At 46.7% G+C, this 19,638-nt stretch overlaps 1 protein-coding gene across 1 annotated transcript; it reads right to left on the bottom strand.

Annotated features, from left to right (window-relative positions):
- Positions 1–252: 252 nt before the first annotated feature.
- Positions 253–18,802, bottom strand: LOC116515247 (5-hydroxytryptamine receptor 2A-like). Its single transcript, XM_032227169.1, has 3 exons — positions 18,421–18,802; positions 5,570–5,770; positions 253–1,167 (listed from the first exon to the last, which is right to left on the bottom strand). The coding sequence occupies exons 1-3, from the start codon at positions 18,800–18,802 to the stop codon at positions 347–349; spliced, it is 1,404 nt and encodes a 467-aa protein (XP_032083060.1). The 3' UTR covers positions 253–346.
- Between the last annotated feature and the right edge of the window lie 836 nt (positions 18,803–19,638).

Genomic DNA, 19,638 nt, shown 5'->3' with positions numbered 1-19,638 from the left:
AAAAGAAAGAAGATTAAAAAAAAGAAAACCCACCTGAGATTAACGGTATTTTGTTCATGCACCAGAATGAAAATAACATTTTCATAAGCAAAAGAAGGGATGCCGTATTTTTGCAGCTGCTCCCACAGGAGACCCACCTGCTCCGTCCCCCACACAACTGAGACGGGTTTCTGTTTTTTAAGAATGGTGCAAAAACAACGAGCTACAAGTAAGAAAGCGGAAATGAAAAAAAACGGGGGGGGGGGGAAGGTTTTGTTCGTAATGCCATATTTACACTGTTCCTGGACTAGCAGAAACATTGTCCGTAGCTGTCAAGATTCAGAGGCGAGTAAAGAAGCATGTAAGTTTACACACTAGTTGTTTTTTCACCGCTGCAGCTGTTGATCAAGATCTCCGGGGTCCCCACGTGTATTTCCAAGGTCGCCTCCATCTCGTCCAGCTCCGTGCTGTTGAGTTCATGGCGGTAACTGTTCAAGTTGAGGTCCTTCCCGTAGAAGGCCATGGAGGAGACGTTGGGGCATTGGCTCTGCAGCTGGGAGGCCCTTTTGCTGCTCTCGTACCGGCAGCGGATGTAGTTCGAGAAAGCCCTGCGGTAGATCTTGTTGAAGAGTGTGTAGACCAGGGGGTTGACCCCCGAGCAGATGTAACCCACCCAAACAAAGACGTCCAGCAGCTCACGGAGGACATCCTGGTCACAGGCGTCCTGGCAGAGGACGGACATGATGTTAGTGATAAAAAAGGGACACCACATAATCAGGAACAAAAAGAAGACGATCCCCAGGACCTTGGAGGCCCGGCGTTCGTTGTTGATCGACTGCATGGTGCCTTTCCGGAAAAGGACCCCTTCTCTGTTGACCGGAGAGTTTAAGTGGGAAGCCGCCTCGTGGTTCTGCAGCATGGAAAGGTTCTCCACGTTGGGGTCCTTCTTCAGACAGCTCATGCTGCTCCTCCTCGGCTTGAGGGGCTCCCCGTAGAGGAAGAGAGAGGCCTGCTTCTGCAGGACCTGGATAGTCAGGCAGTAAGCCACCACCATGATCATCAGGGGGATGAAGAACGCCACGAAGGAGCCGATGAGGACAAAGTTTTCGTCGTTCAGGACGCAGCTCCCGTTCACAAAGACCCGAGAGTCGTCTTGCAAGCCGATGACTGGGATGGGCAGGGAAATACCTGAAGGAGAAGACATGCCAAGAAGGACTATCAAGAGAAGAAGACATGGAGAAAAGGGCTGCTGCTTTCATTGGATTGGCAACCGGGCCTTGAGGACTTATGATTTGGGCATTGTCAAGAGTTGACCAGTCCCACCAGAACTTCCTCTGTTAAAGGAAGTGAAGGTGTCCAGGGGCAACTGGGGAAAGAGTGACTTTGTGTCATTTTAAAGGTAAAGGTTCCCCTCACACAGATGTGCTGGTCGTTCCTAACTCTAGAGGGCGGTGCTCATCTCCGTTTTAAAGCCAAAGAGCCAGCACTGTCTGAAGACGTCTCCATGGTCATGTGGTCAGCATGACTAACCGCCGAAGGCGCACGGAACGCTGTTCCCTTCCCACCAAAGGTGGTTCCTATTTTTCTACTTGCATTTTTACATGCTTTCGAACTGCTAGGTTGGCAGAAGCTGGGACAAGTCACGGGAGCTCACTCTGTTACGCGGCGCTAGGGATTCGAACCGCCGAACTGTCGACCTTTCTGATCGACAAGCTCAGCATCTTAGCCACTGAGCCACTGCTTTAGAGACGTTTTAGCGAAATGGCCAAGACCCTAACCCAAGAGACATCTGGTTTACAGCAAAGTCCACCAAATCCAAATAGCAAGTGTTTGGCTAATCACATAAATTTGGCTTCATCCACTTATTCTGGATGAAGCTGTTGAACTGGAAGGCTACGTAGCTGATCGGCAGGACATGAATAGTGAATCCGGCAAGAGCAAAGTGGGAGGTTTAAGCCTTTATTTCAGGGGTATCCAAACTTGGGAACTTTAAGACTTGTGGACTTCAACTCCCAGAATTCCCCAGCCAGCCATGCTGGCTGGGGAATTCTGGGAGTTGAAGTCCACAAGTCTTAAAGTTCCCAAGATTGGACACCACTGCGGTATGTGAATAAAAGCTTGTACACCGAAGACTGCATTTAATTTTGTTGTACCACGTGCAATGACAATAAAGTCAACTCAACCAATGGTGGGTTTCAAAAAATTTTAGAACCTCTTCTGTAGGTGTGGCCTGCTTGCTGGCCATGTGACCGGGTGGGCCTATCCAACTTCTAAAATGTGGTGAAACTCACTTAACAACAGTCTTACTTAGCAACCAAAATGTTGGAACTCTGGCACTGAAGTGTGCAAGTCTTAAAGCTGTCAAGTTACAAGACCCTTGCACCCCTAACCCTTTAGAAAAAAAAAAACCCAGGGGTGTTCAAACTTGACAGCTTTAAGACTTGTGGACTTCAACTCCCAGAATTCCTCCTCCAGTCATGTTGGCTCAGGAACTCTGGCATTGAAGTGTGCAAGTCTTAAAGCTGTCAAGTTACAAGACCCTTGCACCCCTAACCCTTTAGAAAAAAAAAACCCAGGGGTGTTCAAACTTGACAGCTTTAAGACTTGTGGACTTCAACTCCCAGAATTCCTCCTCCAGTCATGTTGGCTCAGGAACTCTGGCATTGAAGTGTGCAAGTCTTAAAGCTGTCAAGTTACAAGACCCTTGCACCCCTAACCCTTTAGAAAAAAAAAACCCAGGGGTGTTCAAACTTGACAGCTTTAAGACTTGTGGACTTCAACTCCCAGAATTCCTCCTCCAGTCATGTTGGCTCAGGAGCTTTGGCATTGAAGTGTGCAATCTTAAAGCTGTCAAGTTACAAGACCCTTGCACCCCTAACCCTTTAGAAAAAAAAACCCCAGGGGTGTTCAAACTTGACAGCTTTAAGACTTGTGGACTTCAACTCCCAGAATTCCTCCTCCAGTCATGTTGGCTCAGGAGCTTTGGCATTGAAGTGTGCAATCTTAAAGCTGTCAAGTTACAAGACCCTTGCACCCCTAACCCTTTAGAAAAAAAAACCCCAGGGGTGTTCAAACTTGACAGCTTTAAGACTTGTGGACTTCAACTCCCAGAATTCCTCCTCTCTTCATCTTGATGATGTGCAGATGGGCGGGGGGAGGGAGCCGGAACCAGTTCTCCACGGCACTGTAGATTTGTGGAACCTCTTCTATAGAAGAGGTTAGAACTGGCAGGAACCCACCCCTCAACTCGACTCAACTAAAGCGATGGGCACCTTTTCCTACCAAGCGTGGGACTTTAGGAGGAAAAGGGTGTGATCTTCCTTGGCGCCACTAGATGGTGCCCACGGCCTGATGGCAAGGCAGGAGGCCATCTTGCACGGAAACATTGCTGGAGCCAAAGGCTTCCGTCTTAATATTCCCTACGCAGCTGAGGATCCCATCCGCCCCCTCGTCTCCCTTCCTCTCTGGCTTCCATCCTCCCATCTCCTTCACGTTAGAAGCGCTTTGTCTCCAAGATGCTTTTTCAAGAGGCAACTGGACTCTCTGGGTTTTCCTTGAAGACGGGTCGTTTCCCATCCCAGACGGTTCTTCAGCTCTATAACTTCTTGGATGAGAAGTGACACATCTTCAAGGAAATACCTTTGGGCCAACCATGATCTACAGGACTGAGAATCTCCATAGAAAGCTTGTGGGTTTCATTCCAGGGCTCTCTGTTGACAAGACAGGCCTAGTGGGAGGAGGGCAGGTGGCCACCCATAGCAAAGGGGGACCCCTTTGCTTCTAAGCCGGGAAAGAAAGGGGGCGAGTAGCTGCCACACGTCACCTTAGAGCAGTGTTTCTCAACCTTGGCAACATTCAAAGGTGTGGCCTTCAACCCCCAGAATTCTCCAGCCAGAAGGTGACGTTCACACTTCTTAACAGTTGACAAGATTGGGAAAGTCTGCTCAGATACTAGCTGCTCATGGAGCATTGATAGATCTATTACTGATTGATTGATCGATTGACTGACAAGACTCAGCCTAATAAAACCTAGGTCTAAATCAATGGTGAAATTCATTTTTTTTTTACTACCGGTCCTGTGGGCGTGGCTGGTTCTCCAACTACTTAAAATTTCTGCTACCGGTTCTCCAAACTACTAAAAATTTCTGCTATCTGTTCTCCAAACTATTCAAAATTTCTGCTATCAGTTCTCCGAACTACTAAAAATTTCTGCTACGGTTCTCCAAACTACTCACAATTTCTGCTATCAGTTCTCCAAACTACTCAAAATTTCTGCTATCAGTTCTCCACACTACTAAAAATTTCTGCTATCGGTTCTCCGAACTACTAAAAATTTCCGCTATCGGTTCTCCGAACTACTAAAAATTTCCGCTATCGGTTCTCCAAACTACTCAAAATTTCTGCTATTGGTTCTCCAAACTACTCAGAATTTCTGCTACAGTTCTCCAAACTGCTAAAAATTTCTGCTATCAGTTCTCCACACTACTAAAAATTTCTGCTCTCTGTTCTCCAAACTATTCAAAATTTCTGCTATCAGTTCTCCAAACTATTCAAAATTTCTGCTATCGGTTCTAGGAACTACTCAAAATTTCTGCTATCGGTTCTCCAAACTACTCAAAATTTCTGCTATCAGTTCTCCAAACTATTCAAAATTTCTGCTATCGGTTCTCCGAACTACTCAAAATTTCCACTATTGGTTCTCCAAACTGCTCAAAATTTCTGCTATCGGTTCTCCAAACTACTCAAAATTTCTGCTACAGTTCTCCAAATTACTCAACATTTCTGCTATCAGTTCTTCAAACTACTCACAATTTCTGCTATCGGTTCTCCAGAACCTGTCATAACCTGCTGGATTTCACCCCTGGTTTAAATCTAGTAGAAGATGGATTGGTTAGCTGAAATGCATCTGTCAGGCCTGCAGCCAGTTGCTTTTAGGATCTTTGGCCTGACACACTATTATTTTACTATGCTTCTTCATTTGGGGAATTGGGAGGGGGAATAGTAAGGAGTAGAATGTGTTGTTGTCAAAATAAACGAAATCCTTTCTAGAAGCCCAAGGTCATCCTTTGTCTCTGCATTTCTGCACCTGACCGGAACTGGATGGGTGGAAGCTGCCAGCGTGGCAGTGGGAGTTTGGACCATGGGATGGACTTGTGGGTGTGGAGGACAAGGATCATGAACTTTCAACAGGGTGGGAACCCCAGGAAGCTTTCAGATTTGGGTTTTCCACAGATGTGCCAACGTGTCTCTCTTAATAAATTGTAACTTTGATGAAAGCTCTGCCTTGGACTCTGATTTAATTTTGGATGATATTTGGAACCCTGACAGCATCATTTTAAGCATACAATACTAAACAGGTAACCCCGCATATGCAACCAAGGTTCCTCTTGAATCAACTCTTCCAAGCCTTTGAAGGAAAATGCTTTTGGTTTTCAGCAGCAGTTAATTATCTGCTGATTATTCAGCCCAGATCACACAAAGGTCTGGAACTTGCTGTTTTAGGACAATTGTGATTTTCAACAGACACCTCCCCCCCCCCCCCGCCCTTTGAGGACAAGGCCTCAGTGGTACAACGAGAGCGACGGCTTACCCATCGAAATTGTCCAGACAGCGGCAATCTTCATGATGGCCTTGGTGCGGGAGTTGAACCGGCTGTGTTCGATGGGGTTGCGGATGGCGACGTAGCGATCGAGGGAGATGGCGCAAAGGTGCATGATGGAGGCCGTGGAAAAGAGCACATCTAGGGAAATCCAGATGGGACACAGTTGTTTAGGCAAAGGCCAGGCATAATCTGGAAGAGAGAGAAGGGAGAAGCGAGGAAGGAGACGTGAGCGGAAGGGGGCTCCAGCCCAGAATGGAGGGAGGGAAGAAGGAGGAGGAGGAAGAGGAAAATCTCCAGTCACTCAACTACAAGTTGGGTACCACCATTGGGTGATGCTAGGGCAAAGCACGTGGCAGGCAGGAGAGACCATATCCACTAAAGCAGAGGTCTTCAAACTAGGCAACTTTAAAACTTGTGGACATCAACTCCCAGAATTCCCCAGGCAGCATAACTTACTCTCCTGTAATCCCTTCCTCTGTAATCTCTCCACTTAGAAATCAGAGGTCTTCAAACTTGGCAACTTTAAGACTTGTGGACTTCAACTCCCAGAATTCCTCAGCCAGCATAATTTACTCTCTTGTAATCCCTTCCTCTGCAATCTCTCCACTTAGAAATCAGAGGTCTTCAAACTTGGCAACTTTAAGACTTGTGGACTTCAACTCCCAGAATTCTCCAGCCAGCATAATTTACTCTCTTGTAATCCCTTCCTCTGCCATTTCTCCATTTACATCAGAGGTCTACAAACTTGGCAACTTTAAGACTTGTGGATGTCAACTCCCAGAATTCCCCAGCCAGCATAACTTACTCTCTTGTAATCCCTTCCTCTGCAGTCTCTCCACTTAGAAATCAGAGGTCTTCAAACGAGGCAACTTTAAGACTTGTGGACTTCAACTCCCAGAATTCTCCAGCCAGCATAATTTACTCTCTTGTAATCCCTTCCTCTGCCATTTCTCCATTTACATCAGAGGTCTACAAACTTGGCAACTTTAAGACTTGTGGATGTCAACTCCCAGAATTCCCCAGCCAGCATAACTTACTCTCTTGTAATCCCTTCCTCTGCAGTCTCTCCACTTAGAAATCAGAGGTCTTCAAACTTGGCAACTTTAAGACTTGTGGACTTCAACTCCCAGAATTCTCCAGCCAGCATAATTTACTCTCTTGTAATCCCTTCCTCTGCCATTTCTCCATTTACATCAGAGGTCTACAAACTTGGCAACTTTAAGACTTGTGGATGTCAACTCCCAGAATTCCCCAGCCAGCATAACTTACTCTCTTGTAATCCCTTCCTCTGCAGTCTCTCCACTTAGAAATCAGAGGTCTTCAAACGAGGCAACTTTAAGGCTTGTGGACCTCAACTCCCAGAATTCTCCAGCTGGAGAATTCTGGGAGTTGAAGTCCACAAGTCTTAAAGTTGCCAAGTTTGAAGACCTCTGCACTAAAGGATCCAGGAACAGGGAAAGGAACCCCCCACTTCTAGGGGAGGGAAACCTTGGCAGCTTAAGTCCTGTGGACTACAAGGGTGTGAAGATCACATCCTAACAGTTGCCAATTCCCACCACAGGTGATTTTTGGTGACTGCTTTCTCCTGGGTAAGCAGAGGCTGCAGGAGGAACACCGTGAGTCAATATAGAGCGAGCAGGAGCCTGCTGGAGAAGTTTGGAAGGCCTTGGCTAAGGACCCTGCTCCATCCTTGGGCTGCCAAGTGAACTTAGACAGAAGACACGATGCAGCTTCTTTGCTTCCAAAGTGAGAACGTCCAAATCTCTAGGCCAGTGTTTCTCAACCTTGGCTACTTGAAGATGTCTGGACTTCAACTCCCAGAATTCCCCAGCCAGCGAATGCGAATGCTGGCTGGGGAATTCTGGGAGTTGAAGTCCAGACATCTTCAAGTAGCCAAGGTTGAGAAACACTGCTCTAGGCAATCTTTTGGAATCTGTCCCAAGATGATGTGACAAGCAAAACTGCACTGGGGGTTTGGGGGAATTTCTTAAATGTAATAAGAGATTAACGCAAAGAGCCTCTCACGGTTACATTTCAGTTTATTGGTTGACCATCTTGAGGTCATCCGGAGTTTTATTTTGCAATGTCTTTATCTGTGTTTTATATTCCCTGCTTTTGACTGTAATAAGGTAGGAGGAGGATGAATCTGAAAAAAAAGACAATTTTAACAAGTGAAGGGTGCCTAAGGTGCTGAGCTCGTCGATCAGAAAGATCAGCAGTTCGGCGGTTCGAATCCTTCGCGCTGCGTAACAGAGTGAGCTCCCGTGACTTGTCCCAGCTTCTGCCAACCTAGCAGTTCGAAAGCATGTAAAAAATGCAAGTAGAAAAATAGGAAATATAATAATATAGATTTATATTATATTAATTATTATATTATATTATATCATATCATTAATTATATTATATTATAATATATTATATTATATTACATTACATTACTATATTATTATATTATTATATTATATTATATTATTATAAATATAAAAAAATAGGAAATAAAAAATAGGGGAGGAAGGAAATAGAGAATGGAGGGACGAAGGAATGGAAAGGAGTAGAGGGTGGAAGAGAGAGAAAGAGAAGGAGAGATAGTAGGAGAGGAAGAAGAAGTGTGGAGGAGAGGTAAGGGAAGAAGAAAGAGGTAAGGAGAGGTGGGTGGAAGGGAGAGGAAAAGAAGAGGAGGAGGGAGGAAGAGAAAGAAAGAGGAGAGAGGGTAGGAAGGAGAAGAAAAAGGGTAGGAGTAGGGGAGAGGTAAGAGAAGAAAGAAGGGGAAGGAGAGGAGGAAGGAAGGAAGTAGAGAATGAAGGGAGGGAGAAAAGAAAAGAAAGAGAAAACGAGGTGGTGTCTTAGCAGGTGTGAAGGATGGTAAACAAAGCATTTTAAACTATACCTTATAACCTTCCAAATGGAATAATAATAATATAAGAATGGCAAAGAAAAAGAATATTTATGTGAATGTATATCTATAATCTGTATGCAAGAGAATAAATGACAGTAAAAATATAAAGCATAATATAGGTAAATAATATTTGGTCATAAGTAGCTAAGTTTAAATAAATAAAGAAATGTACATAAAAATGGATAATGAATAACGAGATTATGAACGCAAGATAGAAATGTATAGAAGGGAAAACACTAACTGCAAAGAAACTGATTCGGAACTGCGGTATGATATACGATGGAACTTATTGTTCCTATGTTGTTTTTAAGTTATGTGTTTGTTTTTGTTGATGTGCTTATGCGTTTAAAATAAATTAAAAAATTTATCACCAAAAAAAAAAGAAAAGAAAAATAGGAACCACCTTTGGTGGGAAGGGAACAGCGTTCCGTGCGCCTTCGGCGTTGAGTCCTGCCGGCCACATGACCACGAAGACATCTTCACACTGAGCTGGCTCTTGGGCTTTGAAAACGGAGATGAGCAGCGCCCCCTAGAGTTGGGAACGACTAGCACATATGTGTGAGAGCCTTTACCTTTATACAAGTGAAGCTCTTAAAAAAAAACAGCCTTTCCAGCCTTGCAGAGAAGTTTTCTTTCCAAACCACAATTCTTTGGTTGATTTGCAGCGAGGGGCTACACCTATAGACAGCCCCATCATTGTCATCGTTCTGAAAATGTCCAGCCAGGGCATTTTCATTCTCCAGGTTCCTTTGGGGGGGTGGGGGAGCACAAAATCTGGTTCAAATCCTTTGTGTATCCAGAGACAAGCCGGATTGCACATTCCGGGTTTTAGGCGTTTTCAAAAGCAGCCTGGATTTTGTGGGTTTAAACAAAAGTGATATAAATGATTGAAGGAAATAAATGTAGAATGAGGAGCTGTCTCCTGAATATCATCCATCTCTGTAAAATACGGCCACCTCTGGGATGGCAGAGCAAACACCTGGGCCCAGCAGCAGAGCCTCGAAAGTGCCCAGAGCAAGTGGGGGAGAAGCTGCGAGGAAAACAGCAGCCGTCAATCAAAGCACCAGAAATAGGAAACTGTTTAAGGCGATTTGAAAATGAAGCCCTTGCCAGTGGTGGGGGGGTGTTCCTCGCGTCCTTTTAAGGCGCCCTGCTTTTCAGCCTCCGAAGGGCCCTCCTGAACTTCTCAGAGGAAGTAATGGATTAATTTTCCAGCTGAACTCGAAGCCTGGCCTCCTTAATGGCATTTCACTCTCCTGACAAGGTTGAAAAGTCAACCGGCGAGAACCTGCAGATGGACTGATGGGTCCTCCCCAGTGGGCGAAGAGCGCCCGCCTGCCCGCACCAGCCTGGCAGTTGACAGACGGATGAACCTTCAGCTGCAATTTGCATTTCTCGGCAGCCCTGAAGCGTTTGGGCCAGGCGTGCAGGTTGCTAAGCTGTGCCAGGCTCTCTCATTTCGTGTGTGTGTTTGTGTGTGTGTGTGTGTGTGTGTGTGTCTATCGCCTAATTACTCCTGGGATGTTTGTTGTGGCTTTCATCCTTAGTTCCTTTTTCCTCTGATTTGCTCTGGCCCATATCTGGTTTTGGCCCAGAGCGAGACCCAGATGCAGGGGTGGGTTCCTGCCAGTTCTAACTTCTTCTATAGAAGATGTTCCACAAATCTACCGTGCCGTTTAGAACTGGTTCCAGTTCCCTCCCCCTGCCCGTCCACACATCATCAAGATGAAGAGCGAGAGGAGGAATTCTGGGAGTTGAAGTCCACAAGTCTTAAAGCTGTTAAGTTTGAATACCCCTGGGTTTTTTTCCCCTAAAGGGTTAAGGGTGCAAGGGTCTTGTAACTTGACAGCTTTAAGACTTGCACACTTCAATGCCAGAGTTCCTGAGCCAACGTGACTGGAGGAGGAATTCTGGGAGTTGAAGTCCACAAGTCTTAAAGCTGTCGAGTTTGAACACCTCTGGGGTTTTTTCTCTAAAGGGTTAGGGGTGCAAGGGTCTTGTAACTTGACAGCTTTAAGAATTGTGTGCTTCAAATGCCAGAGTTCCTGAGCCAACATGACTGGAGGAGGAATTCTGGGAGTTGAAGTCCACAAGTCTTAAAGCTGTCAAATTTGAACACCTCTGGTTTTTTTTTTTCTAAAGGGTTAGGGGTGCAAAGGTCTTGTTAACTTGACAGCTTTAACAATTGCGTGCTTCAAATGCCAGAGTTTCTGAGCCAACATTTTGGTTGCTAAGCAAGAGCGTTGTTAAGTGAGTTTCATCACATTTTACAAGTTGGCCACGCCCACTCAGTCACATGACTGCCAGGCCACTCCCACCCGGTCACATGGCCGGCAAGCCACTCCCACCAAGCAGACCACATCTACAGAAGAGGTTCTAAAAAAATTTGAAACCCACCACTGCCTAGATGCCACGGGTGAAACCCCACTAAGTAAAGGAGGCCATTCCAGATGGAAGCTCTTTTATTGTTTAAAAGTTTATTTTTTATTTTTTCCATAACATATAATCCCCTGTATACTATTACCTAGCCAACATCCTATTGTATTATTAAATGTTTACATCAATTCACCTTATCATCAACTCCCAAAAACAATTATTGGCTCTTCTGCTCTCCGTACACCATATTTGTACCTTATCCATCGCTTTCTTCTCCCTCTCTCCTCCCCCTCCCTACCTCCTTTCTTCCCTCTGTCATCCTTCTCTTCTCTACTTCCCCTTCCTCTCTTCTTCTCCTCTCTCCCCTTTCCACTCCTCCTTTCTCTCCTCCTCTTCCCCGCCCTCTCTTCTATTCCTCTCTCCTTCCCTTACCTCTCCTCTACTTCTCACTCTTCATCTCAATTAGTTGGTGTATTTCAGCTTCTGAGCAAGCTCCCATTTTATGTTGATGGTATTTATAATTCCTTTTCAATATACATATTTAATTTTGATGGAAGCTCTTGAGAAGCACTAACCCAACAGACGGTCCCAGGATTCAGGTGGAAGCAACAGAGAAGGGTTTGAGGCTGCCCGGAACTGGTCTGTGACAGGCAGAGGATTCCAGCAGATCCACGGTGGCTCCAGCTTTTTTTTCCTCGGTTCAAATATAGACTCTCTTGCGAATTGGAGAAGATGCTCAGATGCTCACCTGCTAAATTGAAGCTCTCCCTTCAGACCAAAGGGTAGCCTCACTCACGGAAGACGGTGTCTCCTTCAGGAACTGACCCAGGCGTTTCCTTCTCCCGTCAGCCTCCGGTTGTCTTCTTTGGTGGCTGGTGGCTCTCAAGGCTGCAGATTTTGCCCAGCCTAAACAAGATCCCAGATCCTATTTCTCTGCAGACCAGGGGCTGAGCCAAGAGAATGCCTTAGGATGAAAATCCACCGAGCTCAGGGAGGGCGGCTGCTCTGCAGGGATTCAAGGGGACCAATTGAGCAGATCTGCCTGGAAATCCTGGAGAATGAGCAGATGTTCTACAGGTGTTCCATCTTTTATCCCTTGGAGCAAAGGGGCGGGTCTGTGGATCTGCTGCTCGAAATAACCCAGACCTGTTGAATTTCCTGCTTTTACTACTTTGCAGTGCTGGGGGTTGTTGTTGTTTTAAAGAAAAGGGGAAGTGTTTATGTCTTTTGTTTCCTAGGAGTTGGCTTCCCCCCTGCGTTCATGCAGGGGAAACCCAGGTGCTTCTCAATATCTGCCATTTTAAGATGCATGGATTTATAGCAATTAGACTTATATACCGCTTCATAGGGATTTCAGCCCTCTCTAAGCGGTTTTCAGAGTCAGCATATTGCCCCCAACAACAATCCGGGTCCTCATTTTACCCACCTCGGAAGGATGGAAGGCTGAGTCAACCTTGAGCCTGGTGAGATTTGAACCGCCGAACTGCAGATAGCAGTCAGCTGAAGTAGCCTGCAGTACTGCACTCTACCCACTGCGCCACCTCGGCTCTTCTCACCCAATTCCTCAGCCAACACTGGAGACCACACATCTTTAAAAGGCCAGAGCTTAGATAGAATGTTGTGGCCCACCAGTGGCCAGTGGAGCTGGCAGCAGATTCGAACAGTGAGGAGGTTGGGGAGGAGCATGGGCCAGTCCTGGAGTCTGGGGAAGGCTCGGATGAGGGCTCTGCATCAGAGGCAGAGAGGGGCCAGAGCCGTAGGCCAGGTATCAGCTGTCTTCGGAGTCAGACATCAGTGAGGCAGAAGAACAACTGGAGCCTGTTCCCAGTGTGCGCATGCGCAGAGTTGCCAGACGAAGGGAACAGCTGAATAACAGGGGTCGACTTGGGAATAAGGCCACAGGTGGACAATGAATGGCCCCTCCCAGAGGGAATAAAAGAGGAGCGAAAGGGGAGTGGAGTTTGCAGGAGACAATTAGTTCGCTTCATTGGTTCGTGACTCTCCGAGGCTCTTTGCCACATTTTGCAGATGTCACCCTGGCAGCTCTCCAAGCCAGATAAGGTCTGTGACTGTAAATCCTCCCTGGAAAGACTTTGCTGGAGGTGAATGAGCAGAGTTCACAGTCAATTAATAAAAGGGGTTTTTGTTGGGACCAGGAGTTTGCTTCCTGCTTTTGGGAAGCCTCAGTCAGAACAGCTTCCTCCAGAGACACAGAGGTTCTCTTTGCTCCTTAAACCACACCCATGAGGTCTTTCACACACTTAAATCTGAGAATGGGAATAGGTGTAAACTATGTGTGTGTGTGAGGGGGGGAAGTTCTCGCCAGAAGCTAATGTTAAGCGCAATTATGAAACAAGCGTTTTCACCGTGATGAGACTCCCTTGTCAGAGCTGAGCTTGCTCTACATTTGGTGCAGAAAAACCTGGAGGGATTGAGAAGCAGGTGTGACTTTGATTTCCACATTGCTCTCAATTGAGGTGGCATTTCAGTCCCTCTGAGAGAAGAGGGGAGAGCAGGCCAAGGTTGGGAAACACTAAACTTACATAATGAACAGGGAGGGACTCTGCTTGGGAATCAGTTTATCAGCAAAACATCTGGAGATAAGGAGAAAGGTAAAGGATCCCCTCACACAGGTGTGCTAGTTGTACCCAACTCTAGAGGCTGGTGCTCATCTCCATTTCAAAGCCGAAGAGCCAGCGCTGTCCGAAGACATCTCCGCGGTCATGTGGATGGCATGGCTAAACATTTAATAGCAATAGCAATAGCAGTTAGACTTATATACCGCTTCATAGGGCTTTCAGCGGTTTACAGAGTCAGCATATTGCCCCCAACAACAATCCGGGTCCTCATTTTACCCACCTCGGAAGGATGGAAGGCTGAGTCAACCCTGAGCCAGTGAGATTTGAACAGCCGAACTGCTGAACTGCAGTCAGCTGAAGTAGCCTGCAGTGCTGCATTTAACCACTGTGCCACCTCGGCTCTTAAGGTGCACAGAACTCTGTTATCTTCCCACCAAAAGTGGTTCCTCTTTTTCTACTTGTATTTTTTACGTGCTTTTGAACTGCTAGGACAAGTCACGGGAGCTCACTCCATTACGCGGCACTAGGGATTCGAACCGCCAAACTGCCGACCTTTCTGATCGACAAGCTCAGCATCTTAGCCGTTGACATACCTGCATTTTTAAAGCTCTGCAAAAGGAAACTCGGGAATTACAAGAAGCAAGGGTGAAAAAGAGCAGCCCAGATCCAATTTACAGCACAAAACCTTCACTTTTATTTTTTGCGGAGTCAGCCCTCAGTTGCCGTTGCCTTCAACATAAACAGGCCCCAGGCAGGTGTGCGCAAAGTTTGTTTTGAAAAGCGAAAAGGTTTGCAGAGATATATTCTGGCTTACAGGGCCAGGGAAGTAATTGGGTACCTTTGGCGTGGCTCCAACCTCCTCTTTTGCTTGTGGGAATCTCGGCGTTTCAACATTTAAAAACAAAGCAATGATCGATGAACACGAGAGAGGAATAAAAAGAGCAGCGGGAAGTCAGGTGAAACAGCTAAAAGATAAAAGGCAGAGAAAGAGGAAGCTGGGGGGGAGCTAAAGGGGGCATTTCCCTCGCTGTGGGGTTGGGACTGTTTTCTAGTCCACCTTCAGCCATGGATGACTGTTGTGGCCCAGCAGGAGCCGTTGGAGCTGCCACCAGACTCCGACATCGAGGGGCCCTATGAGTCAGCTCTGGAGGATGTGGAGGACCCTGGACAGGGTTCTGACTCCGAGCAGGGCGCAAAGAGGCTGGTTGGCCACCAGGAGGCGCCTGAGCCTTGGACCAGTGGGGAGGAGACAAGGGAGAGTGAGCCGGAAGCCAGTAGTGAGTTGTTCCTGGATGCCCGGCACCAAAGAGCTACTAGGCGTCAGGAACAATTACGCAATTACAGGAGGTGATTGCACTCAGCTGGTGGTCATTAGGCTCCTCTCCAGACTATAAAAAGGCTACTTGCGCACACGCCCCTCTTTGCAGAAGTCAACACAGAATCGAATGTCGGAGAACTTTGTGTGAGCTTGGCAGGCTGGATTGCTGCCAAGCCTTATCTGTGTTTATTGCTGCGCAAGCTTGTCTGTGCCGGTTTGCTGCCAAGGACCTGTTTGTCTGTTAATTAAATGCCGTAATTTATTTCTGGCTCAGAGTGTGCTTTGGTGTGGAACGAGGGGGGTCAGAACAGATGACTCTCTTTTTCCAGCCCCAAAGCTGTTATCGGGGGGGGGGGAGGGAATCTATAGACACAGCCTTGAGCTCCTGCAGGGAAGGGAAGCTAAAAATTAGCTAATTAGATAATAATGACAACCTATATACATATATATGAGTATAATATAAGGAAACTAGATGAAAATTGCTAACAGCGATTTGGAAAGGAGGATTAGAAAAGTCTGTTATTAAATACTATGGATGTTTAGCTAGAATAGGACATAAGGATTCAGTGTTACTGGAGGATTTTTGAAATATTAAATGAAATGCCAGTATGTGGTTATGTATTAAATTTCGGTATATTTTATGATGAAGGACGTTCAAATAATTATAGTCAAATATAACTGGAGGTATAAGCGTAACATGTATAAATATTTGAGTTAAAATACTTGAGTTAATATAAATTATGTTTGATGACTGTGGAAGAGATGCACGAAAACCTTTTGTAACCAACTGATACACTTTCTACAGTAAGTAAGGAAGGAAGATTTTATGTGTTGTGTTTGTTTTGGGGGAAAAAAATTATTATTTTTTTTAAAAAATTAGCTAATTAGACCAGTTTGCACAACCTACTGAAGTGTAGTTTACCCAACCAAGTTGGATTTACCTCTTGAGCCTAAGATTTAGCCAAGCACATTTTGGTCTTCGGCATCGTACAAACTCAGATGGGTGTGGAAGAAAGGCAGGGAGGCAGATCTCCAATCAAATTAAAAATGGGATTCCTACGTTCCTATTAATAAAAAAAAATCAGGGCCGTCCGTGTAGGCCGCCGCATGAATGATGAATTGAAGCCTATGCACGAGGACCTGCTCAGCTAACCATCAGCACTAAATTGGCATTAGATAAGGACCAACGAAATTCAAGAGGGGGCTGGACTTGGGTCTCTCGTGGCAACGCTGGGACTCTAAACTGATGAGCTTTTTGACTCCGCCCGCCAGTTCTCCCAGTTCTTCTGCTATGATTCCCACAGAAGGTACAACATTCAAGCCAAGAAGATTCCTGGAGTCAAATTCAAATCCTGGGAACGCCACAGACGACCTCCGTGACTTTCCCTTGGCAGCATTATGGAAGCAGTTCATCCTTCTCTTCCTTCAGGAAGTGTTTTTTTTCCCCAACTTCCAGGATAAGCTTCAGATTCCTGGTGGACTCTCATCCAGGTTAGGGTTAGTATTAAACCCTGCTTAACCTCTGAGGCTAGGTGAGGACTGCCAACTTTTTAACCCAACGAACTAGAGATATTTCAACATCCTATTGTGCCATCATCCATGTCCTTTGTATGTTCTTCCAGAAAGTCAAGATCGTTTGAAGAATGAAGAACATCCTGCCCTAATGTGTGAGAAAGACTGGAGAAGGGTTTGCCAAGAAAACGCACAATGTTCCTTTTTTAAGGGTCTGGGTCTGATTTCTTGTTCCCGAGTTTTCACACTCCGATTCCTGCTTTCCAGGAATTCAAACTCAACAGTTTTTATCATGTGTCTCCAGCTTGGCTCCTATTAATTAGCACAGATTTTTAATTAGTCCTTCAGGATTGTCAAATACATCTAAGGAATAAGACCCCAGAGGAAGATGAACTAGTGAAGGCTTCACACTTCAAACCTTTGCTCTAACTCCCCACAAAACCGCGGTAGACAAAAGCGCGCTCGACGAAAGCGCGTACGTGACGTCATCACAGCGTGATGAAAACATCGCGCTGTGAGCGGTAAATTTAAAATTAAAGCGAAAACCTTACCCTAACCCCCCCAAACCTAACCCTAAACCTAACCCTAACCCTAACCCTTAACCTAACCCTAAACCTAACCCTAAACCTAACCCTTAACCTAACCCTAAACCTAACGCTAACCCTTAACCTAACGCTAAACCTAACCCTAACGCTTAACGTAACCCTAAACCTAACCCTTAACCTAACGCGAAACCTAACGCTAACCCTTAACCTAACGCTAAACCTAACCCTAACGCTTAACGTAACCCTAACCCTAACCCTAACCCTTAACCTAACCCTAAACCTAAACCTAAACTTAAACCTAACCCTTACCTTTATGTGAATCGGCTTGCTTTAATTTTATTTTAATTTCAATTTAATTTATTTTTAATTTTTTTTGTCGCGCTGCTGATGACGTCAGGTACGCGCTTTCGTCAAGCGCGCTTTTGTCTACCGCGGTTTTGATGGGTCACGGACCTGGCAGCCTCTTTCAAAGGCTCTGCAGCTGGACAAAGGTTGACCTCAGAAATGCAGATCTCAGGGGGGTTTGCATCCTGTCTTCTAAGTAAGAAGGTGGCTGAGGAAGAGAGGCAAGGAGGCAGGGAGGAAGAGAGGCAAGGAGGCAGAGAGAGAACGTGTCTGCTTTTTAAAAAATCAACAGTTGTTTCTAGAATTGAGGGAAACTGTAAATGCAGCTCTCAAACCAGGAAATCTCCAGATATGCCCATCTTCCACCCCCCATGGTCTGCAGCTGGCGCAGTGGTTCTGCAGGGCTACATTTCCCTTCCCTGGGCAGAATAGTAGAGTGGTAGTCCTCCCCTGCTGAAGGGTACCTGATGGGCAGGGCAAAGCAAGGACAATTGACCCAAGCAGGTTTTTTTTTCTCCTCTGGGATGCCCTCCCAAGCTTTGCCATTGCCCCAAGGAATCATCTCCAGAGATTGGAAGCAAAATAAGGGGGGGCAAGAATCTAAATATCTGGTCTGCTGTTCCACCCACCTCCTCGCCCTTCCCTTGGCCAACACCCTTGACGCAAGGTGTTCAGCCACAAAGCACTGCTTTTGCAATGATTCCCCAAATCTCAGTTGCACGCACCAGTTGGTTGATGGGATCCTGGTGGGCAGCAGGAGAGAAGTGGAGATTTGAGGCATCTCTTACTTTTGTTCAATGTTTCCCAACCTGGGCCCTTTGAAGGTGGGTGGACTTCAACTCCCAGAATTCCACAGCCAGCATGGGATTCTGGGAGTTGAAGTCCACCCACCTTCAAATGGCTCAGGTTGGGAAACACTACGAGATGCCACTTCTCTCCTGCTGCCCACGAAGATCCCATCATCTCCGCATTAGTGTCCCTGGACTTTTTGAAGACCCACAGATCTGTAGACCGTCTCCTAAAGAACTCCTGGCTCTGGAGCTCCTTCTCCTGTGGCTACCACAAGCCAGTGCACATGGAAAACAGTGCTCCGATGGAGAGGCCGAGAGCAGGTCCCATCTCAAACTGAATGCCCTTCCGACCAGAGGGCCAGTGGGAAGGGGTGACAAAAAAAAAGATTGCAACCCTTCCTTCTCACACTTTCATTGAAAGCCACTTGTCTGAAGGCACCACCATCCTCTTATTGACACTAACAAGGGTGCACTTACCATAAAGAATGGTGACCAGAGACACCGGCATCACCAGGATGCCCACCAACATGTCTGCCACAGCCAAGGACATCAGGAAGTAGTTGGTGGCATTCTGGAGCTTCTTCTCCAAGGAGACCGCCATGATCACCAAAATGTTTCCGCCAATAGTTAAGACGATGATGACCAGGATCAGGAGAGCTGGCCAGTTCTTCTCCTTGATGGACTTCCGAGAGATGTCTGCCCCCATGGAGGAATTCAGAGGATCGGTGGTTGGCAAACTGTGATTCCCAGTCAAGTTGGGACTCAGTGGCCAAGCCATCAAGCTGCTGTGCAGGCTGAAGTCCAGAGTGATGGATACGGTTGTCAAGCCGAGAATCCCTCCCCCACTGAGGGCACTCATCCTTTGCACACAGGTGTCCCTCCTCAGGAGCACCTGCAGATCAGTCCCTTTCTCAGAGGGCAGAAGGCAGAAGGCAGCTGCTGGATGGCCCAGCATTGGCCCGACAAAGGGGCTTCATCTTCCATAGTGGATGAAAGCTTGTGGAAGCCAGAGTGATGTTCTTCCAGGCTGCCATGCAGGCCGGAGCCCAGAGCTTGGAAAGGTCAGCTGGTGAAGAGCGACGTGATCTTGGCAGCAATATCCAGCATTTCCTCAAGGCCAGCATTCTGTGAAAGAAAGAGAGAAAGAAAGAGGGAACTTCACTTATGCAGCCACTGGGGCAAAAACAGATGTATGGTTGCCCCACCAGTTCTGTTCTGTTCGGCTCTACATGGGGCTGCCCTTGAAGAGTGTTCGAAGACTACAGTTGGTCCAGAATGCAGACGCGCGAGCGATACTGGGTGTACCTAGATACACCCATGTTACACCCATCCTCCGCGAGCTGCACTGGCTCCCTATTGGTCTCCGAACGCGCTTCAAGGTGCTAGTCGTTACTTTTAAAGCCCTACATGGTTTAGGACCTGGCTACCTGAGAGACTGTCTTCTGCCACATACCTCCCAACGACCAATAAGATCTCACAGGTTGGGCCTCTTCCGGGTGCCGTCGGCCGGACAATGCCGGCTGGCAGCCCCTCGGGGGAGGTCTTTCTCTATAGCTGCCCCGGCCCTGTGGAACGATCTACCCGTAGAGATCCGGACCCTTCCCACTCTCCCGGCCTTCCGAAAAGCCACCAAGACCTGGCTGTTCCGGCAGGCCTGGGGCTGTTGATTAATGTCCAGCCCCACTTAGATAGAAT

The sequence above is a fragment of the Thamnophis elegans genome, chromosome 12 (genome assembly GCF_009769535.1).
Source record: "Thamnophis elegans isolate rThaEle1 chromosome 12, rThaEle1.pri, whole genome shotgun sequence".
Taxonomy (NCBI): domain Eukaryota; kingdom Metazoa; phylum Chordata; class Lepidosauria; order Squamata; family Colubridae; genus Thamnophis; species Thamnophis elegans.
Note: the sequence above shows the minus strand (reverse complement) of the source record. Positions and strands in the feature narration are given on the sequence as shown.

Bases quoted from the DNA above. Each gene is read 5' to 3' on its own strand.
- LOC116515247 (XM_032227169.1), bottom strand. From the start codon at position 18,802: ATGAGTGCCCTCAGTGGGGGAGGGATTCTCGGCTTGACAACCGTATCC. The intron at 5,771-18,420 runs GTAAGTGCACCC...TCTCTCTTCCAG, and splicing joins TCTGGTCACCATTCTTTATG to ATTATGCCTGGCCTTTGCCT. The intron at 1,168-5,569 runs GTAAGCCGTCGC...CTTCTCCTTCAG, and splicing joins TGTCTGGACAATTTCGATGG to GTATTTCCCTGCCCATCCCA.